General features: G+C 38.7%; 1 protein-coding gene across 2 annotated transcripts in view; it reads left to right on the top strand.

Annotated features, from left to right (window-relative positions):
- The window catches only part of UBE2N (ubiquitin conjugating enzyme E2 N), a 35,999-nt gene extending 22,119 nt beyond the window's left edge, over positions 1-13,880 (top strand). The window contains exons 2-4 of one of the 2 annotated variants that reach the window (XM_034934228.3): positions 10,949-11,195; positions 11,374-11,514; positions 12,170-13,880. In XM_034934228.3, coding sequence (XP_034790119.1) covers positions 10,949-11,195; positions 11,374-11,514; positions 12,170-12,210 — 429 coding nt within the window. In that variant the 3' untranslated portion in view covers positions 12,211-13,880. Of the gene's footprint in view, positions 1-10,948 lie in introns of both variants that reach the window. The other variant, XM_063593188.1, reaches the window with a different exon arrangement.
- Positions 13,881-18,676: the final 4,796 nt, after the last annotated feature.

Here is an 18,676-nt window from a genome sequence, read left to right as displayed (position 1 = left end):
GGCAATGAAGTGTTATGTCATTCATCAAATCAGGAACCATAGAAAATGGAGATGCTTGACTGCCATGAGTCTACTAATTATAGTGCTGAATATTCAAAGGACATTTTTACCACCAAGAACTTCATGAGTTTTTAATGAAGGAATAGTTGACACCATCTTTAGCTGTGATGCCAATATTTGGAAATCTTTGAAAAAACAAAGAGGGAAAAAAGATGGAGACGAGGTTTTTAATCTTTCCAGAAAACTTTAAAAATGTCTTTAGAAATAAACAAGAACATAACAGCCCTGTAATCTGGTTCTGCTCTTCATATATTAATAGTATCCTAACTCACACCTCCTGTACCTTAAGACCTTGACTACTCACAATGAAATAAACTGCTGGATGCCAAGAAGTTTTACTCTTCCTTCCAGTTATTTAATACCACAATGCCATGAACAAAATAGCAATGAGTAAACATTTGTAAGTAAATTTGTATTTCAGAGTCACGAAACATTTTAGAGCATGTTGATTTCATGCACTATCAAAGATAGGCAAAATGGTTTACCATCTGATAATTCCAAGTCAAAATAGTATATACCAATTTTTCAATCAAATAAAGCAGTTTTTTCCCTATTTTTATCTTAATAAGACTATACTTTTCTGGTTACCAGTTCAAAAAGAAAAAAAAATTTATGACATTATGGCTTAAATTTACCTTTTTCATGAAGCACCACTTCACGATTATGAAGGGTTGAAAATAGCCCTTTTAACTACCGTGCTGTTTACTGTCCCTGCCAAACATTAGACATTTACTGCTTATGTAGTTAATTGTCTTTATTGTATACCATCAAGATTAGGAAACATGGGCCGGGCCCGGCAGATCACGAGGTCAGGAGATCGAGACCATCCTGGCTAACACGGTGAAACTCCGTCTCTACTAAAAATACAAAAAATTAGCTGGGCGAGGTGGTGGGTGCCTGTAGTCCCAGCTACTCTGGAGGCTGAGGCAGGAGAATGGTGTGAACCCGGGAGGTGGAGCTTGCAGTGAGCCGAGATTGTATCACTGCACTCCAGCCTGGGTGACAGAGTGAGAATTCGCACCCCCCCCCAAAAGAAAAAGATTAAGAAACACACCCTGAAACCAGACTGAATAGAGCCCAACAGCTTGGATTTGAATCTTCGCTCTGTCATTCACTAGCTTTGGTTGATTACTCTTTGTTTCTCAGTTGTAAAATGAGTATGAGGATTAAATGAGCTAATACATATGTAGCACTTAAGTCAGTATTTGGCATAGTTTGTTCTTAACTGTTACCCGAGATTTTCTTTTATTGATTCTCTGTATATCTGGGAGCAGTGCTTGATAATTGCATGTGGTCCCTGCTTTTATGGGGCTTACAGACTGGTGGGGAGGAAAATATACACAGACTATAATACAACCTGATGTGTTTAGTGGGCAGAAGAATTGGGGAGGCAAGATAGACAAGAAATAAAGGAATTCAGCTTAACAGTTTTTCTTCTTGGTGGGACAATTTGTTAGTAGGATTATTCTGATTTTTGTCCATTGTCATTGTCAGTGATTGGAATAATCTTAAATGCTGTTCCTGAGATGGAATTTACCAATGAACACAGCAGATACAGTATTCCTCATCAGCTCTGGGTGGTACCTAAGCATTGCAGATGTTCGTTCACCGAGCAAGCATTTATTTAGAATTTACCACCATTTACTAGCTGGGGTTCCTCTCTTCAAATAGTTTAGGGTCTGAGAAGTAAACCACCAGTTATTGTGCGTAGTTACAGTAAGTGGAGAGGTGGTAATGAACAGGAAACTGGAAGTACAAGGGAGAAACTTTTAGACCAATTCAGACCTGAGATACATTCTGATGTATCTCAGATTATATATACTTTGCCTTTCAGAAGTCCCTCCAGCTCCCAAGTCTCCATTCCTTTTCACTGAGCTTCACAGAAATATTGATCTGGTCTAGGTTTGAGGGAAAAAATTAGGATGTAGAGATTTCTAGCCCAAGTCATCTGGCCCCATCTGTTCATTATTACTTCAAGTGGAATAGAGAGTACTTACCTATTTGTTACCTATCAACCCATAAATAAAGCTTTTCCCAAAAAAGGAATGCTCTGGTCTAAAGTACTCTGAGATTTAGTCTTTGGTACGCAGAATCTTAGAAATAGATTTTTCTTCCGTTTTTCCTTCTCTGAATCTGCCACCTAAGAAATTGTGAGATTTAAATTTGTGGGAGTAGAAGGGAAAAGAAAGAACAAGGGAGGGGTGTGTCTTGAGAATCATTATTCTCCATTTGACTTTAGGATAGGCATTTTCAGGAAATTCTCATGGACCCAGTTAGCTTATCTGGGGGAGTCTAAGTGGTTAGGAGCAAGATAGGCACGAGAGGTGAAAGCAGAAAGGGAATACAAAATTGTCTTAGCTTTGCTTGGTTTGCTTTTATTAGTTTTCTTCAGCTATTTTCATTTTATTTACTGTTGGAATCTATAGGTCTTTTTCAAGGACGTGTTTAGGTGGGTGCTAACTTTGGTTTGGTTTTACCAAAGCAAGGAGTGATCATATAATGTAAGTTTAAAAAGCTTAGCAAACTTGGGTACAGTAACTTTTAAGAGCATCAGTTTTTTCATTTGCGAAGGAAAGGTGGTGAAATAAGTAGATGATGTCTTATGTCCACTAGGGGGTAGTGTGTACTGTAAAAATTAAAATAGTTCCTCAGTGAACTGTACTTCATCATGCAGTTAGCTTGTTTGAATTAATTTTTGTTTATTTAATGTGTTTTGAAATTGCCATAAATTTTTTTCAAACACAATCTTGTGACTGTAGCAAACAGCAACTCTTGTTACATGCATTCCTGTTATTAGTGATGTCAAATGTTCTGACATTACTTTTTTTTTTTTTGAGACGGAGTTTCACTCTTGTTGCCCAGGCTGAAGTGCAGTGGCACGATCTCGGCTCACTGCAACCTCCGTCTCCCAGGTCAAGTGATTCTCCTGCCTCAGCCTCCCGAGTAGCTGGGATTACAGGCATGCAGCACGAGGCCCGGCTAATTTTATATTTTTAGTAGAGACAGGGTTTCTCCATGTTGGTCTCGAACTCCTGACCTCAGGTGATCTGCCCGCCTCGGCCTCCCAAAGTGCTGGGATTATAGGCATGAGCCACCACGCCCGGCCTGACATTACTTTTTGTATAGAATTTTTTGAGGGGAAAATAGTGATGCTTTAAAGTTTCTGTACAAAATTTTACCTATTATATGAAATAAATTAAATTATTCATAATGACTAGGCAGTAACATTATAACATGATTGTCTTGTGTTTCACTCTCCAGACTAATTTGGGAGCCACTAATCATTCCATGTGGCTGTTAAGTAGTTGAAATATGAATAGTTTAAATTAACATGTGCTACAAGTGTAATTTGCACAGTGGGCATTGAAGGCTATGATAAAAGATAAAATACATCATTAATTTCATACTGATTTCATGTTGAAATAATATTTTGAATACATTTTTAGATAAAATATATTAAAATTAATTTTACTTGTTTCTTTTTACTTTTTTATTTGGCTACTAGAAAATTTTAAAATACTTATGTGGCTTGTATTATATTTCTGTTGGACAGCAGTGCTGTGGAGAAAAGTACTCATCAGCCATTTTTATCTTAGTGTATCTCTAGGTGGCCTTATGATTTGTAAGGAAGTAGTGTAGTGGGGAGCTTGAGCAAAACTTTGGTTCTATTTCTACTCCCAGCTAGAAAATAGGCAGTCAGTTTTACTATAATGAGACATTATATGTTCCTAAGAATGTTATGTTATACAAAATCATGTAGTAAAATTCACAGGGCTTACAGATAAAATGAAGCAAGGGGTATGCACTTGAAAATGTCCATTGATGATAATTAACTTTTTGTTTTGTTTTGTTTTGTTTTTAAGAGACAAGGTCTCACTATCGCCCAGGCTGGGGTGCAGTGGTATGATCACAGCTAACTGTAACCTTGAACTCCTGGGCTCAGGCAGTACTCCCACCTCAACCTCCCAAGTACGCTAGGACTATAGTCATATGCCAGCATGCCCAGCTAATTTTTTTAGTTTTTTGGTTTGGAGAGATGGGGTCTTGCTATGTTGCCCAGGCTGGTGGTAACATTTTTTAAATGCTCACTTATGGGGCCAAGTGTGGTGGCTCACGTCTGTCATCCCATTGCTTTGGGAGGCCAGGGCGGGAAGATTGCTTGAGGCAGGAGACCAGCCTGGGCAACATAGAGAAACCCATCTCTACAAAAATGTGATAAATAAAAATGCCCACTTATATATATAGAGGGTGAACTTGCAGATTCTCATAAGTAATTTACAGTTGTGTACATAATGAAGAATTGACTTGCTTTATTAGTGATCCCAAAAAAGGAGCCCGTTTGTTTTATCTTACAAATTTTTCATAATTTTTTTCTTTATTTAAATTTTTTTTCTATAACACACAACTTTGTCCAGAACCCTGTTTGTTAATATTTTAGAATCGCTTAAAGATGTAGTGACAGGTTGGAGTTTACAGAGTAGGTATCATTGAAGCATCACTCAGTTTTTTAACACTTATTTTTCAGTAATGAAATTGGCAGTTATTGAGTTATCAGACAGCTCTTGTTTGAGATGAGCTAAAAGATCTACAGTTAATATTACTGGTCATATATTGCAATTTTGTGTTTCAAAGAATATTCTAAAAAACCTAATCACTGTAGACAGGATGCACTGGGATATAGATAGTTACTAACTGGACCAACTTTTCTCACACACAAATTAGCACTCTTTCTAAGAATACTGTTTATTACCCCAAAATTTTACTGTACATACTTCAATCATTGCCTTGCAGAAGAGCATCTAAGACCTGGCATTGCTTCGTACTGAGCACAAATTATTTTTCAACTTAAAAATAAGAGTCCTGGTTAATAGAGATAGGTTGACAGAATGTCAGTTGTTATAATTTACTAACTACAGTATAGTTTACTGTAGTGTGAGTCTAGGGTTTGCTCTTCAAGTCCCAGTAGATCTATTGATAATTAGATCAATTTGATGTGATATTTGATTCCTTTTAAAAATATTTGTAGCATTAACTATTGTATGCGTTCTATAAGATGAGATTCCTTCCTTTAGACTTAATTTTGTCGACATTTAAATCCATACCCTATTCCTTTACCAACTTCCCTGTCTATTTTAGTAACTAATTTCCTGAACATAGTCTACAGTGCTTTCTATTATGCATGGCCCTAAACTCACTTCTGTTTGGGATTCAATCCTTGGACTGCTTTTAAACATAATAGAATCACAAAATGCATTTAAGGGTTATTCTGTTTTTCTGTAAACAACTATGGCCTTCCTATGTGATTTCATTTGTCAACCTTTTTTTTTTTTTTTGGTAGTGATGGGGTCTCACTATGCTTGCCCAGCTTGGTCTGGAACTCCTAGCCTCAAGTGATTCCCCTGCCTGCCTCAGCTTCCCAAAGTGCAGAGATTACAGGTGTGAACCATGGCATCCCACCTGCAATGTAAATTACTTGTGCCAAAAGATAGATAAGGCCGGGCGTGGTGCCTCACGCTAACAATCCTAGGACTTTGGGAGGCTGAGGCGGGCAGATCACTTTAAGTCAGGAGTTCGAGACCTGCCTGGCTAACATGGTGAAACCCTGTCTCTGCTAAAAGTACAAAAATTAGCCAGGTGCTCACTTGGACCCAGGAGGCAGAGGTTGCAGTGAGCCGAGATCGTGCCACTGCACTGCAGCCTGGGCAAGAGAGCGAGACTTGTCTCAAAAAAAAAAAAAAGATAAGTGAAACAGTAGGAATTTTAGCCCTTTACTTCTTCACTTAAAGAAATCATACTGTACTCTGTCTTTCCACCAAAGAATAGTGTAAAACCAGAAGGTATTTTAGTTAGTCATGTGTTGAATAGTGGCCGGAAAGATTTTATTTCCTAGCCAGTTTTTGCCTTTTTAGGAAAAAAGTTGACATCAGTTTCTGTGGTTGAGACTTTTTCAGATGCTGCCATTTCAGACTTGTTTCATTTAGTTTGGATTTTATTCCTTTTTTCCCCTCCCACAGTTTATGCTGTGGGTTTGTTAGGGACACCAACACAGTTTAGTGAAATAATTATGCATGTTTTTGTGTCAGTCCATTAGAACTTGAGAGCAGCATATATTATAAGGACTATTTCAAAATGTTTTCTACACACGAAAGCTTATTTTAGAATGTGTTCCAATTAAATCTAGGCTTGATCAGGTCACAGGATGTGCTTAATATGTACATTCTTTACAAAGAATATCTGATTTTGAGGGTGAACTGAAGATGAGAAAGTAAATGCCATAGCTATCTCTGCCACTGTGTATTGAGAGTGATTTTGAAGCTATTTTGGGATACGCTTTTGGAGGCCTTTCTGTAGCTTTTTATAGTAGATACAGAGCTGCTACTACTTTGTGTAACTGGTGAGTGGTGGATTGGGACTCTTGGGCCCTGGCTTTCTTTTTTTTCCAGTCACCCAATTTATGGCTTTCTAAAAACATGAAGACCTGGGGTAAAATTAAAGGATGGAGGTGAGGAGAGCCCAGAATTCAAGGAATTTTACCATCCAGTTATTTTCTCATTTTTCTACTCCTGCTATTCATCCCTAATATCTTAACTTTTTTCCTAAAAAATGAAGACCAGCCTCTTTTGTTCTGGTCACATGTTAAAGGACTTCCCAAGGTCAGAGGCTTCATTATTGCCTCTTGAGCTTTTTAATACTCTAAAAGTGTTTTAGTTTGAACCTAAAGAACATGTCAGTTTCTCACTTGCTCTTACATCGCCAGATCAAAACAAAAAACTAGTCTTAAAATACCAGAGACATTACCTAAAATGGCCATGGGTTTAATTAACACATTTTGGGGAAGCATTTGATTTGTATTTACATCTTATGACTATTTCAGTATATTACTGTGCTGAGAAAGAAGTTATTTGTTGTTGTTGTTGTTTTTAACGCATGCCCTATAGCTTGTGGAATGAAACAGTTTATGATGTATTTTTTTTTTAGGTGAAGGCAGTGTAAATAAAATGTTCTCATTTATTGTTTTTCATACCTAAAAGCTTATTTAAATATGAACATTTTTCTGGTTAAAAATAAATATGAGTAGAAGTTAGACTATTTTTCCCCATACCTGAGTGGCTCCTTTTGTTTTCCTTCCATAATGTGCACATCCTGCCTTGAAAATAACCCTGCCTTAATGATGTTAACGATGAAATTCTGATCGTTTATTTCCCTCTTTTCATAACATCAAATAGATTCAGAATTCAGTAAATATTAATTGAATATCTATTGTGCCAGGCAGTGTTCCAAATGCTGAGGATATAGCAGTCCATAAAATAGACTCAAATCCATCCTCTCATGGAGCTTAAATTCTGAACAAAATAAGTAGAAATGAGATTTGTTAGTAGTGCTGTGGAGATAAAGCCAGGGAGTGGGGATAGGGAGTGTGCAGGGTAGGGTTGAATGGGGTTTGCAATTTCAGTTATGATGGCTTCACTGAGAAAACATGAAGATCTTAGGAGCTGAGGGAGCAAGCCATATGGATATCTTGGGGAAGAAGAGGAAGTGCAAAGCCCTTGAGGTGAGCGGATGCCTGGCACGTTGAAGAACTACAAGGAAGCTAATTTTTGTCTGGAACAGAGAAGGTTAGGGGATGGAGAGAGAATAGCTGAAGATAAGTCAGAGAGGTAGGTGGAGTGAGGGCATCATATAGAGCGTCTTTTGGGGGCCCATTACAAGGACTATGACTTTTTTTTTTTTTTTTTTTTTGAGACAGAGTTTCGCTTTTTTGCCTAGGCTGGAGTGCAATGGCATGATCTGGGCTCACCGCAACCTCCACCTCCCGGGTTCAAGCGATTCTCCTGCCTCAGCCTCCCAAGTAGCTGGGATTACAGGCATGTGCCACCATGCCTGGCTAATTTTATATTTTTAGTAGAGGTGGGATTTCTCCATGTTGATCAGGCTGGTCTCGAACTCCTGACCTGAGCCGATCCACCCGCCTCGGCCTCCCAAATTGCTGGGATTATAGGTGTGAGCCACCATGCCCAGACTTTTTTTGAGATGGAGTCTCGCCCTGTCACCCAGGCTGGAGTGCAATGGCACGATCTCAGCTCACTGCAACCTCCGCCTCCTGGCTTCAAATGATTCTCCTGCCTCGGCCTCCCCAGTAGCTGGGATTACAGGCACGTGCCACCATGCCCGGCTGATTTTGTATTTTTAGTAGAGATGGGATTTCTCCATGTTGATCAGGCTGGTCTCGAACTCCTGACTTGAGGCGATCCACCCGCCTCAGCCTCCCAAAGTGCTGGGATTACAGGCATGAGCCACCGCACCCGGCTCAGGACTATGACTTTTAAAGGGTCTGTGGATAATAGACCTGTGAGGAAGGTAGTGAGGTCAGAGGCAGGAAGAACAGGTTAGGAGGCTGTTGTAGTATGCCAGGTCAGAGCTGATGGTTGCTTGGATCAGAGGTGTAGCAGTGGAATGGTGAGAAACAGTCCAATCATGAGTAGAATTTGAAGTATTAAAAAAACCAATTTGCCAATCAGGCTAGGTGTGTGTGGCATATGAAGGAAAAGGTGGATCATTTGGAAAGATGGGTTTGCCAGTAACTGACGTGGGGAAGACTTTATGAGAGGAGCAAAGGTTGGGGATAGGGAGGTCATGTTAAGTTTGGGATGCTTATTAGACATTCAAGAGCGTATATCAAGCAGGTAGTTATAGAGGCAAGAGGCACGATGAGGGGAGAGTTCTGGGCTAGATATGAATTAGGGGAGGCTTCAGCTTATAGAGTGTATTTAGTATTTAAATTCATTGCATTACATGAGATCACTGTGGAAATGTATAAACAGAGAGGAAGCCCTAGAATAGAGCCCCAGTGCACTTCAGTGTTGCGATGTTGGGAGATGGAAGAAACCAACAAGGAAACTAAAGGAAGCTGCTGCCAGACAAGGAGGAAGAGAGCCATGAGAATGTTTATAGGAAGTTAGATAAAGCTTTGCAAAGAGGGAGGAGACCAGCTGGATAAGATGTCGCATTTAGGTAAGATAAAGATTAAGCACTGGACATTTGATTTAACCTTGTGGAAATCATTGGTGACCTTAACAAACAAGTTAGCGATAACTACAGCTTGATTGGAGGGTATGTTCAAGACAGAAGAGGAGGAGAGAAATTGGAGACAAGCAAAGTAGAGGTTCCTCTTCAAAGACTTTCCTCCCCATCTAATTAGGAATAAATAGTAACTTCTCTTAGAAGCAAAATTTATTCGAAGACCTGTGCAAACATTCTTAAATATTTGCTAGCCATAATAAAGAAATCAATATACTTTATATTCTTAGCTCCCACAATTTAGCCTAAGTATTTGCCCTGGCATGCTTATACTGGTCCAAGCAAGCATTAGGTCATAGCCTGTTCCTCTTCCTTATTTAAAAGTGTTTTTACCTTTCTCAGCATTCCACAAGTTACTTCCTCCTTCCTTTGTTCCCCTCTACCTTTACCTCTTTTAAAAAGTTCTAAGTTGCTAGCCAATCAGGACAAATACAGAATGTGAGGTCCCGTTCCAGCCAGTGGAAACCGGACACAGCAGTAGGGTGGACGCGTCAGGTTATAAATGACCCTGTCTCCTTTGTTCAGTATACTCTTGTGGCAAAACTCCTGGCGAGTGTACCCTTTCTGCAGGGAGTAAAAATGGCTTTACTAAATAAATTAAATTTATGTTCAAGAGCTATTTCTTTATGGCACCAAAGAACAAACATTTCAAACAGAGATCTAGTGCTCAAGACCAATTGGCCCCAGCCAAGAGTACGTGACATTTCATCTATACAGGAGAAAAGCCAGAGTGTATGGGCGCAGATGCAGGGAAATGTCCAAATGCTACAGTGGGAACTGATGGAAGTATCTAACTTGTCATGATATAGGAAGCAGGACATCAGCCACAAGTGAGGATGGGGATGGAGATGCTGGAGGTTTGAAGAGAGAAGAGAAAGAATAATAATACAATTATTTAGGGGAGAGGGAGAATGATGAAAAAGAGAACTAATGGTATGATTGTTGGGAGTATTAAGGGTTCCTCTGAAGTTAATTGTCAGTTTTAGAGTAATCAGCATTGTTAAATATATTTCTTTAGTCCTGTTCAGGTACCTGGGCCTCTTCTTATCTCCTTTCTTTAGTCCATTACATTTTTCAGAGGGGAGGTTTTCAGTGGGTTTAAAAACTAATTTTTGGCCGAGTGTGTTGGCCCATACCTGTAATCTCAGCACTTTGGGAAGCCAAGGCAAGCAAATCACTTGAGGCCAGGAGTTCAAGACCAGCCTGGCCAACAGGGTGATACCGTCTCTACTAAAAATACAAAAATTAGCTAGGTGTGGTGGTGCACACCTGTAATCCCAGCTACTCAGGAGGCCGAGTTGGGAGGATCACCTGGGCCCAGGGAGGTCGAGGCTGCAGTGAGCCAAGATCTTGCCACTGCACTCCAGCGTGAGTGACAGAGTGAGACCTTGTCTCAAAAACAAACAAACCAAAAAAAAAAACCACCAAAAAAGCTAATTTTACTTTTTAAATAGCTTGGTTTTGGTTGAGTTTAGAGCAAGTTGCCTTACTTATGTAATCCTAGTGTTACTTTATTTCACTTGAGTAAAAAATCAGTTTTATTAAGCTAATTTTATTAACATATTTGTAGACATTTGTAGCCAAAATGTATGATAACATCATTGGTATTCGCTTGCAGTTTCATTCAGCTGGTTGTAATTATTTAAATGGTATTTTTTTGAATTTTGCATTTTATAAGCTAAATAAATCCTGTTGGGAGATTGGAGATGTTCTATTATGCGTAGTTCTAAGAGATGAACTTTCTAATTTTACTTTTGGTGTCTACCAAAATGACATTTGTTTCACAAATGTGTTTGTTTTTCTGTCATAGGAAACCCAGCGTTTGCTGGCAGAACCAGTTCCTGGCATCAAAGCCGAACCAGATGAGAGCAACGCCCGTTATTTTCATGTGGTCATTGCTGGCCCTCAGGATTCCCCCTTTGAGGGAGGGACTTTTAAACTTGAACTATTCCTTCCAGAAGAATACCCAATGGCAGCCCCTAAAGTACGTTTCATGACCAAAATTTATCATCCTAATGTAGACAAGTTGGGAAGAATATGTTTAGATATTTTGAAAGGTAAGTGTTATCTTTATCAGCGTATGCTATTATTAAGCTTTCTCCTTTTTCTCTTAAGCATTCCATGTTTAGAATGTAAACATTATACAAAGATCAGAGAGGTCTGTGGGAGGGAAGTGAAGCAGTTCTGGGCCTGTTTTTTTCATGCTTTATCATACTGGGCCTGTTGCCTTCATAGATAAGTGGTCCCCAGCACTGCAGATCCGCACAGTTCTGCTATCGATCCAGGCCTTGTTAAGTGCTCCCAATCCAGATGATCCATTAGCAAATGATGTAGCGGAGCAGTGGAAGACCAACGAAGCCCAAGCCATAGAAACAGGTATCTAATATTCATTCTCCTTCACACCACTTCCACTTTTACAAATTTGTATTACCACTTAAACTTTTCTAAAGCTCTTGGCAAGGAAAAGAAATAGAAAAAAGTATAATAAGTGAGATCCTGCTTATAGTATGTAAATACCTCTTAACAAAATGGCCTGTTATGGGACCCCCCCAAATTTAAAGACAACCTGTAATTGAAAGATCTTGGAGTCTCTTGTAACTACACCTGGTTTAACAAATACTGAGTGCGTACCATTTATCTAGTTATATGTAAAGAATACTGGAAAACTTGAACTGTTTTTGTAACCCATTTGATTAAAGTATTCAGCTGTTTATGGCTACGGAATTTGGAGTCAAGAAGCTTCTGCTACAAATTTTAAGAAAATTAGTGGGGAGAATTGTGTATCTAGAAATGGACAACTTGATTCATCCTCTTGAATTTTCTAGAACTTCTTAATTTTATTGTAGTGTTTTGGTAATTGGACATTTACAAAATCTTTCAGCCGTGATCCAATTTATAGAAAAAGGCGTGAATTTAAGAGATTACAGCATGACATTTCCATAATTAATAGTGGTTGTTTGCCATTTATAGTTTGGAAAGTAACATATTGAACTAAGTAAAATAATAATCGTATGTTTGTTTCTGTCTACAGCTAGAGCATGGACTAGGCTATATGCCATGAATAATATTTAAATTGATCCGATCATCAAGTGTGCATCACTTCTCCTGTTCTGCCAAGACTTCTTCCTTTTTGTTTGCATTTAATGGACACAGTCTTAGAAACATTACAGAATAAAAAAGCCCAGACATCTTCAGTCCTTTGGTGATTAAATGCACATTAGCAAATCTATGTCTTGTCCTGATTCACTGTCATAAAGCATGAGCAGAGGCTAGAAGTATCATCTGGATTGTTGTGAAACGTTTAAAAGCAGTGGCCCCTCCCTGCTTTTATTCATTTCCCCCATCCTGGTTTAAGTATAAAGCACTGTGAATGAAGGTAGTTGTCAGGTTAGCTGCAGGGGTGTGGGTGTTTTTATTTTATTTTATTTTATTTTTGAGGGGGGGAGGTAGTTTAATTTTATGGGCTCCTTTCCCCCTTTTTTGGTGATCTAATTGCATTGGTTAAAAGCAGCTAACCAGGTCTTTAGAATATGCTCTAGCCAAGTCTAACTTTATTTAGACGCTGTAGATGGACAAGCTTGATTGTTGGAACCAAAATGGGAACATTAAACAAACATCACAGCCCTCACTAATATTGCTGTCAAGTGTAGATTCCCCCCTTCAAAAAAAGCTTGTGACCATTTTGTATGGCTTGTCTGGAAACTTCTGTAAATCTTATGTTTTAGTAAAATATTTTTTGTTATTCTACTTTGCCTTTGTACAGTTTATTTTACTGTGTTTATTTCATTTTCCCAATTTGACAATCGTATTTTAAAATTGAAACTGATGGAACATTCTTTCTTGGTCTTCACCATCTGACAAATTGAATGGCAAGAGGTGGATTTTGCCAGTTTCTTTTCACTGATGCAGATTTGTGTTAAGATAGTACTGAATGGAGTATTTATAAACTGGCCCTGAGCATGCATAAAGCATCAGTATCTGACCTTTTTTTAACCTTCTAGGAATTTGAAATAAATGTGTTTGTGTTGTCTGATTAGATGATCATTGGTGTCTTGCCACAATGTTTAAAAATTACTGTACAGGAAAGTCACAGCAAAGATAGCAGTTGTGACTGACATGTAGGACTTTCACAGTTGTGCCACATTTTTGCCTAAAATTTGGGTTATGACATTTTTCTTGGTTCTTGTCTGAAAATTTCATCTGTAACCTTTCATGTGTGTTAAGAAACACTGATCTGATAATCATTTGGGATTTGCTGAGGCATTTGTGAGTCTTCCTTATAAACCTGATGAGCAGATCTCAAGTATCCAGCTTGCGTGTCATCAGAAAGGTTTATCCCTTTGAGAGTATCAAGTCCTCAATTAATGATTCTTGCTTTCATCCCTCCAGTATTTGCTGTGGGAGCTCGTTTTATTCTTTAATTTGGAATTCAGTAATTTTTCTTCTTTATTGACAGAATTCCTCCCCTCACAAAACTGTTCTTTCCCACCTCTCTCCATATCTAATTCCTGATTCTTGTTATTTTTAAGTCATAAATGTCGCCAGTCATAAATACATAAATGTTAACCTTCGGGTTGCAACCTTGTCTCTTGCAGTTTAAGGTAATGGATATTGTAGCCCATTTGAATTTTCTTCACTCTTATTCTCGTAATTCTGGAGTTTCTTCAGATTGTGGTGTATTTTATTGTGCTCCTATGTAAGATGAAGAATTAACTATTAAAATTACATTTTCAACATACAAAGGCTTTTGATGACTGGTAACTGGTATCCTTCCAAATAAATGCATTGCTTGGTAACAAATGTTAGCTTAATTCAGAATAAAATAGTTAACAACCCTAATATTGTAAAATTTGAAAACTGATAACAGCAGCTGTCATTTATAACAATTCTTGGGCTGTTTAAAGGGTACATTTGACTATAGCTAAGGAAATCGAATCTCACTTTAAAAATGAACCACACAAAACTTCAAGAAACGAAATAGAGATCAACATTTACTGCCCGTAATATTGCTCATGGTTATAGCTAGTATCACATAGTGATTTACAAACCATGAAATTCCAGATTTAAATCTGTTGCACTACAAAAATATGCCTAAATGATATCTGCTAAATTTGTGAGTTATAGAAGTACAGAAATAAGTCATTTTCATTTCAAATGCAGTGAATTTCTAATTTCATGGTATCATATTTTTTTCCTTTGCAGTTTTGGTAAGACTCCCCCATTACTTTGCTAAGACTTGCCTTCTCAACCAGTGGGATGAAACGAGTACCAGTGTGTTGACTGAGCCTTCTTAGGACTTAAGGGGCTCTGGGAGAGGCCAAGGCAGCAGTTGAAAACTGCAGCTTCACCTGGCCTTTGGGCCTGTTTTCCCTGGCCCACACAGTGTGGCTGGTTAAAACATTCTGAATTTGATGCCAACATTTTTAAAAATTGAGAGATTTGCATGAAAATCCAGAATTCTGGTAACTTTTGAATGATCTGAAGATCTGGCAACAGTAGACCTGACCCACCTTTGTGCACGGGACTTACTGAGAGGATCTGAGTAGCAAACACCCTAAGAGTATGTCATTGTCTTCTCACCAGTTACTCTCCAGTTGGCTAGAGTCCCCTCCGAGCACACCTGCTAGTCCTTCCCCCTTGTAAGCCTTTGACTTTGTAATCCCTGGGCTAAGGGAAACAAATTATTCAACAAAAGTGTTTCATGTTTGCCCACTAGTTGTTGGGGATGATTAGGTGGTGAGTGAATGGCATGGAGCTTTCCTTTGGGGGCCATATACTCTAATGGGGAAGGGGGACAGACAAATAGTTGTAACTCTGTCATGGAAAAGAGAAGTAACTTGGACAGACTTTTGGATTCAGGCCAGATGAACATCTCCAGGCAGAGGGAACAGCAGCATCTGCAAAGTCCTGGGAGAGAAGAAAAGAATCTGAACATTAAGTGGCTTCCTGAAAATCGACTGCCCAGTCCGGGCACAGTGGCTCATGCCTGTAATCCCAGCACTTTAGGAGGCCAAGGCAGGAGGATCACTTGAGTCCAGGAGTTTGTGACCAGCCTGGCTAACATAGTGGGACCCAGTCTCTATTTAAAAGAAAATTGCCCGTTAAGAGGCTTTTCTAAAATCTTGAGGTGTTGATAGGAGCTTTATGTTTTTTGACTTGATTGTTGTAGTCTACTTCGCTGCGATTTGCTTCTGCTCTAGTTATCCTTCGTCCTCTCAAAGGCTGTCTAGCAAGATCTTAGGTCTAAAGTAAAGTCATCTCTTGGTATTTGTCGGGAACTGGTTCTAGGACTTCCTTTGGATATCCAAATTCGCAGATGCTCAAGTCTCTGGAATAAAATGATGTTGTATATGCATACAATCTACACAAATCCTCCCGCTTATGTTAATATTTAGATTACTTATAATACCTATTATAATGTAAGTGCTATGTAAATAGTTACACTATTGTTTAAGGAATAATGACAAAAATATACATGTTGACTACAGACACAATGTTTTTTGGAATATTTTGTCTGGTTGTTTGAATCCATGGAAGTGGAACCCATGGATATGGAGGGCCAACTATATAGAACCTTACTCTAGACCAAGAATGTACTTGTAAAACAATTTCAAAGAAGCACTTAAAAATAAGATTAAATACAAACCAACAGATAAAAGTCACAGGTGCTATGGTTGTTTTATGGAGAATGGGGAAGGAAATCTGTCCTAAAAGACATTATAAACACAGTGACCTAAGTGGAACTAAATTGGATCGTGGAAATGATAGGAATAGCCCTCATTTTTCTGTTGAATGGTTCAGGAACCTTTTTTTTTTTTTTTTTTTTTTTTGGCTGCTCTAGCCACTTTTTTTTTTTTCCGAGGCAGTCTAGCTCTGTAGTTTAGGCTGGAGTGCTGTGGCATGATCTCGGCTCACTGCAGGTTCTGCCTCCCGCGTTCAAGTGATTCTCCTGCCTCAGCCTCCTGAGTAGCTGGGACTACAGACACCTGCCACCACGCCTGGCTAATTTTTTGTATATTTAGTAGAGACGGGGTTTCACCATGTTGGGCCAGGATGGTCTCCATCTCCTGACCTCGTGATCTGCCCGCCTCGGCCTCCCAGAGTGCTGGGATTACAGGCGTGAGCCACCGCGCCCGGCCCTGCCACATCTTTTTTGTTAGTTGCAGTAGCAATACAACCTTATCTAGAAAAGCTGGCCAAAAAAGAAAATACCATGATAATAGGGTACCTAATTTATTGCTTTATTTAAGAAAAATGTAATATTTCATTTGAATAAGTACTTTTGGGCTGGGATGATATTTCATTTAGCTACTTGGCATGCCACCCATCTTAGGGAATTATATGAGGGTTTATACTTTAAATAACATAAAAAGCAAAACATGCTGAATGTAATAATTTGAGAGAAGTGTAAATAATAAAAATCTGTAATCTACCACCTGGACTAGTAATATATTGTTTGTTTTCTTAACTATACACTCACCCCTGCACTCATCTCCATTTTATCATGGAAATCAGGTATATTCCAAGAGTTGGCTTTATGGTACTGAGTAACTTGCCATTAGCTGCCATGCTGGGAGCTGGACTGAAATTTTTCCTGTTGTGTGGAATCCAATATTAAGAGTTCGGGTCTCCCCGGCCCTCTCCCAGTTTCATCTTGTCAACCCTTGAGCTGATCTCGTTTCATGTGTCTTGTATGGCCCTGCTGGGTGGCACTGGTAAGTGTATGAACATAGACTTGATACCAAGCTCTGTCTCTACTACTGAATTGATCACATGATTTTTCTTTCTCAGTTTTATTTTTAAAGACTCCTGATCCATCTTACCATATGACTGCTTTTGAAATAGTTCCATGATGTAGATTAGTAAATATCGATAGTTCTTAAGTTTTATTATAACCTAGTAAAAGTTTACAAAGTCTCCTGGCTTAAGGTCAGGAGTAGATATCAGATCTGGCAAAAGCAGCTTAGATGTGATAGGTTGATTGCACTAGATTGAACTTGGTGCTGTTTCTCTTAGGTTTTAACAGGACACATTAGGACTGAGCAACCAAGTAGGTCCAAGTTATTACAATTCATGTTGTTTTTTTCTCCTAAAACAGTAAATATTTCGGCCTTTGTGGACCATAGGTCTGTCTCAACTACTGAATTCTGCCATTGTAGTGAGAAAGCACCCACAGACGATTTGTAAACAAATGGGCATAGTATTTAAAAAAAAAAAAAAACCCTAAAACATTAAAAAAAATTTAAACTTGTTGGTCGTACAAACAGGCAGTGGGGTGGGGTTTGGCCTGTAGGTTGTAGTTCTCTGCCCTGCTCATGTCTATTTCCCAAAACATTTTTTAAACCATACAGGCGTTTAAAAACAAAATCTACAATCTGTACAACCTCATTTTAAGTGACTAAGCTTTTTCAGTGTATGCCAATACGTGCATAAAACAGGTAGTTCTGTCTAGTAGTGTTCTTGCCTTTTTCAATCACTATTGAAAGGACTCCCTGTGGCAGCACATAGCTCTTTGGTAACCACAAAGTATCCAGTAAATAGATTGCCATGACTTAATCACATTTGAATATTAAATTGGTACCAGTTTCATAAATCCTACAACACACATATTTGACCATAGCTTGGTTGTGCAACTTGTCCATTTGTTGACTAGACTCCCAGAAGTGGAAGTGTTGGGTGAAAGGGTATGTATGCAGCTGTGATAAATACTACTCAGTAGCTCTCCGACAGGCTGTATCAGTTTCCACACTCAGATCCTTACGCAAATGTCATTTCTAATGACTGTAATATTACACTATATGGATATATTGCAAGTTAACCATTACAAATCCTTTGCTGCTGAGCATTTTATTTTAATGGCTTTCCACTCTAGTGCCTTGTCTTGGTATATAAGTCTTTGTCCACATTCCCGTAGATAAGTTGAAATCCTAGTATATTTACTTCGTCAATAGGCATGTTTCTTAAGGTTGATAAATAATGATGGCCAAGTGAAAGTACTTCACTAACTTAAGGAATGAATTTGAGGAAAAGTTGAGAAAAGCAGGAAAATTTACTTCCATTGTCTGATACTGATTAGCATCAGGAGAGTGGCAGTCTACATATTGGGAGATGTTTGTCAAATGTTACAAAAATGCATTAAGAGTAATACCGGGTTATCAGAATTTGCTGAAATCGTATCAAGGTGAAAGAATTAGAGAATAGTTCCCTGGCTAGAAGACGTGGAACCTTTGAGTGTTTAGGTCTTTGCTATAATGTCTTGCTTGCTAAGATAGGCCTTAATGGCCCTCTCATCGTACTGCTAGAATTTAGCCAGTGGCACCAGTCAGGAAGGTATTAAAGTAGCACCAGCGATAGATTGCTTTTCATCCTGACTTTTGTCCTAGAGCTCCATAAAATGTGCATTTGGTGGGGGAAATCACATCTACAAATAAAATTGTATTGCTTTTGAAGATGGTATAAGTCTATAGATAAAAAAGCTGTAAAACCTTGAAAAATACTGAAGGATGTAAAAACACCAAGATAGGCCAGGTGCGGTGGT

The sequence above is a fragment of the Pan paniscus genome, chromosome 10 (genome assembly GCF_029289425.2).
Source record: "Pan paniscus chromosome 10, NHGRI_mPanPan1-v2.0_pri, whole genome shotgun sequence".
NCBI lineage: Eukaryota > Metazoa > Chordata > Mammalia > Primates > Hominidae > Pan > Pan paniscus.
Note: the sequence above shows the minus strand (reverse complement) of the source record. Positions and strands in the feature narration are given on the sequence as shown.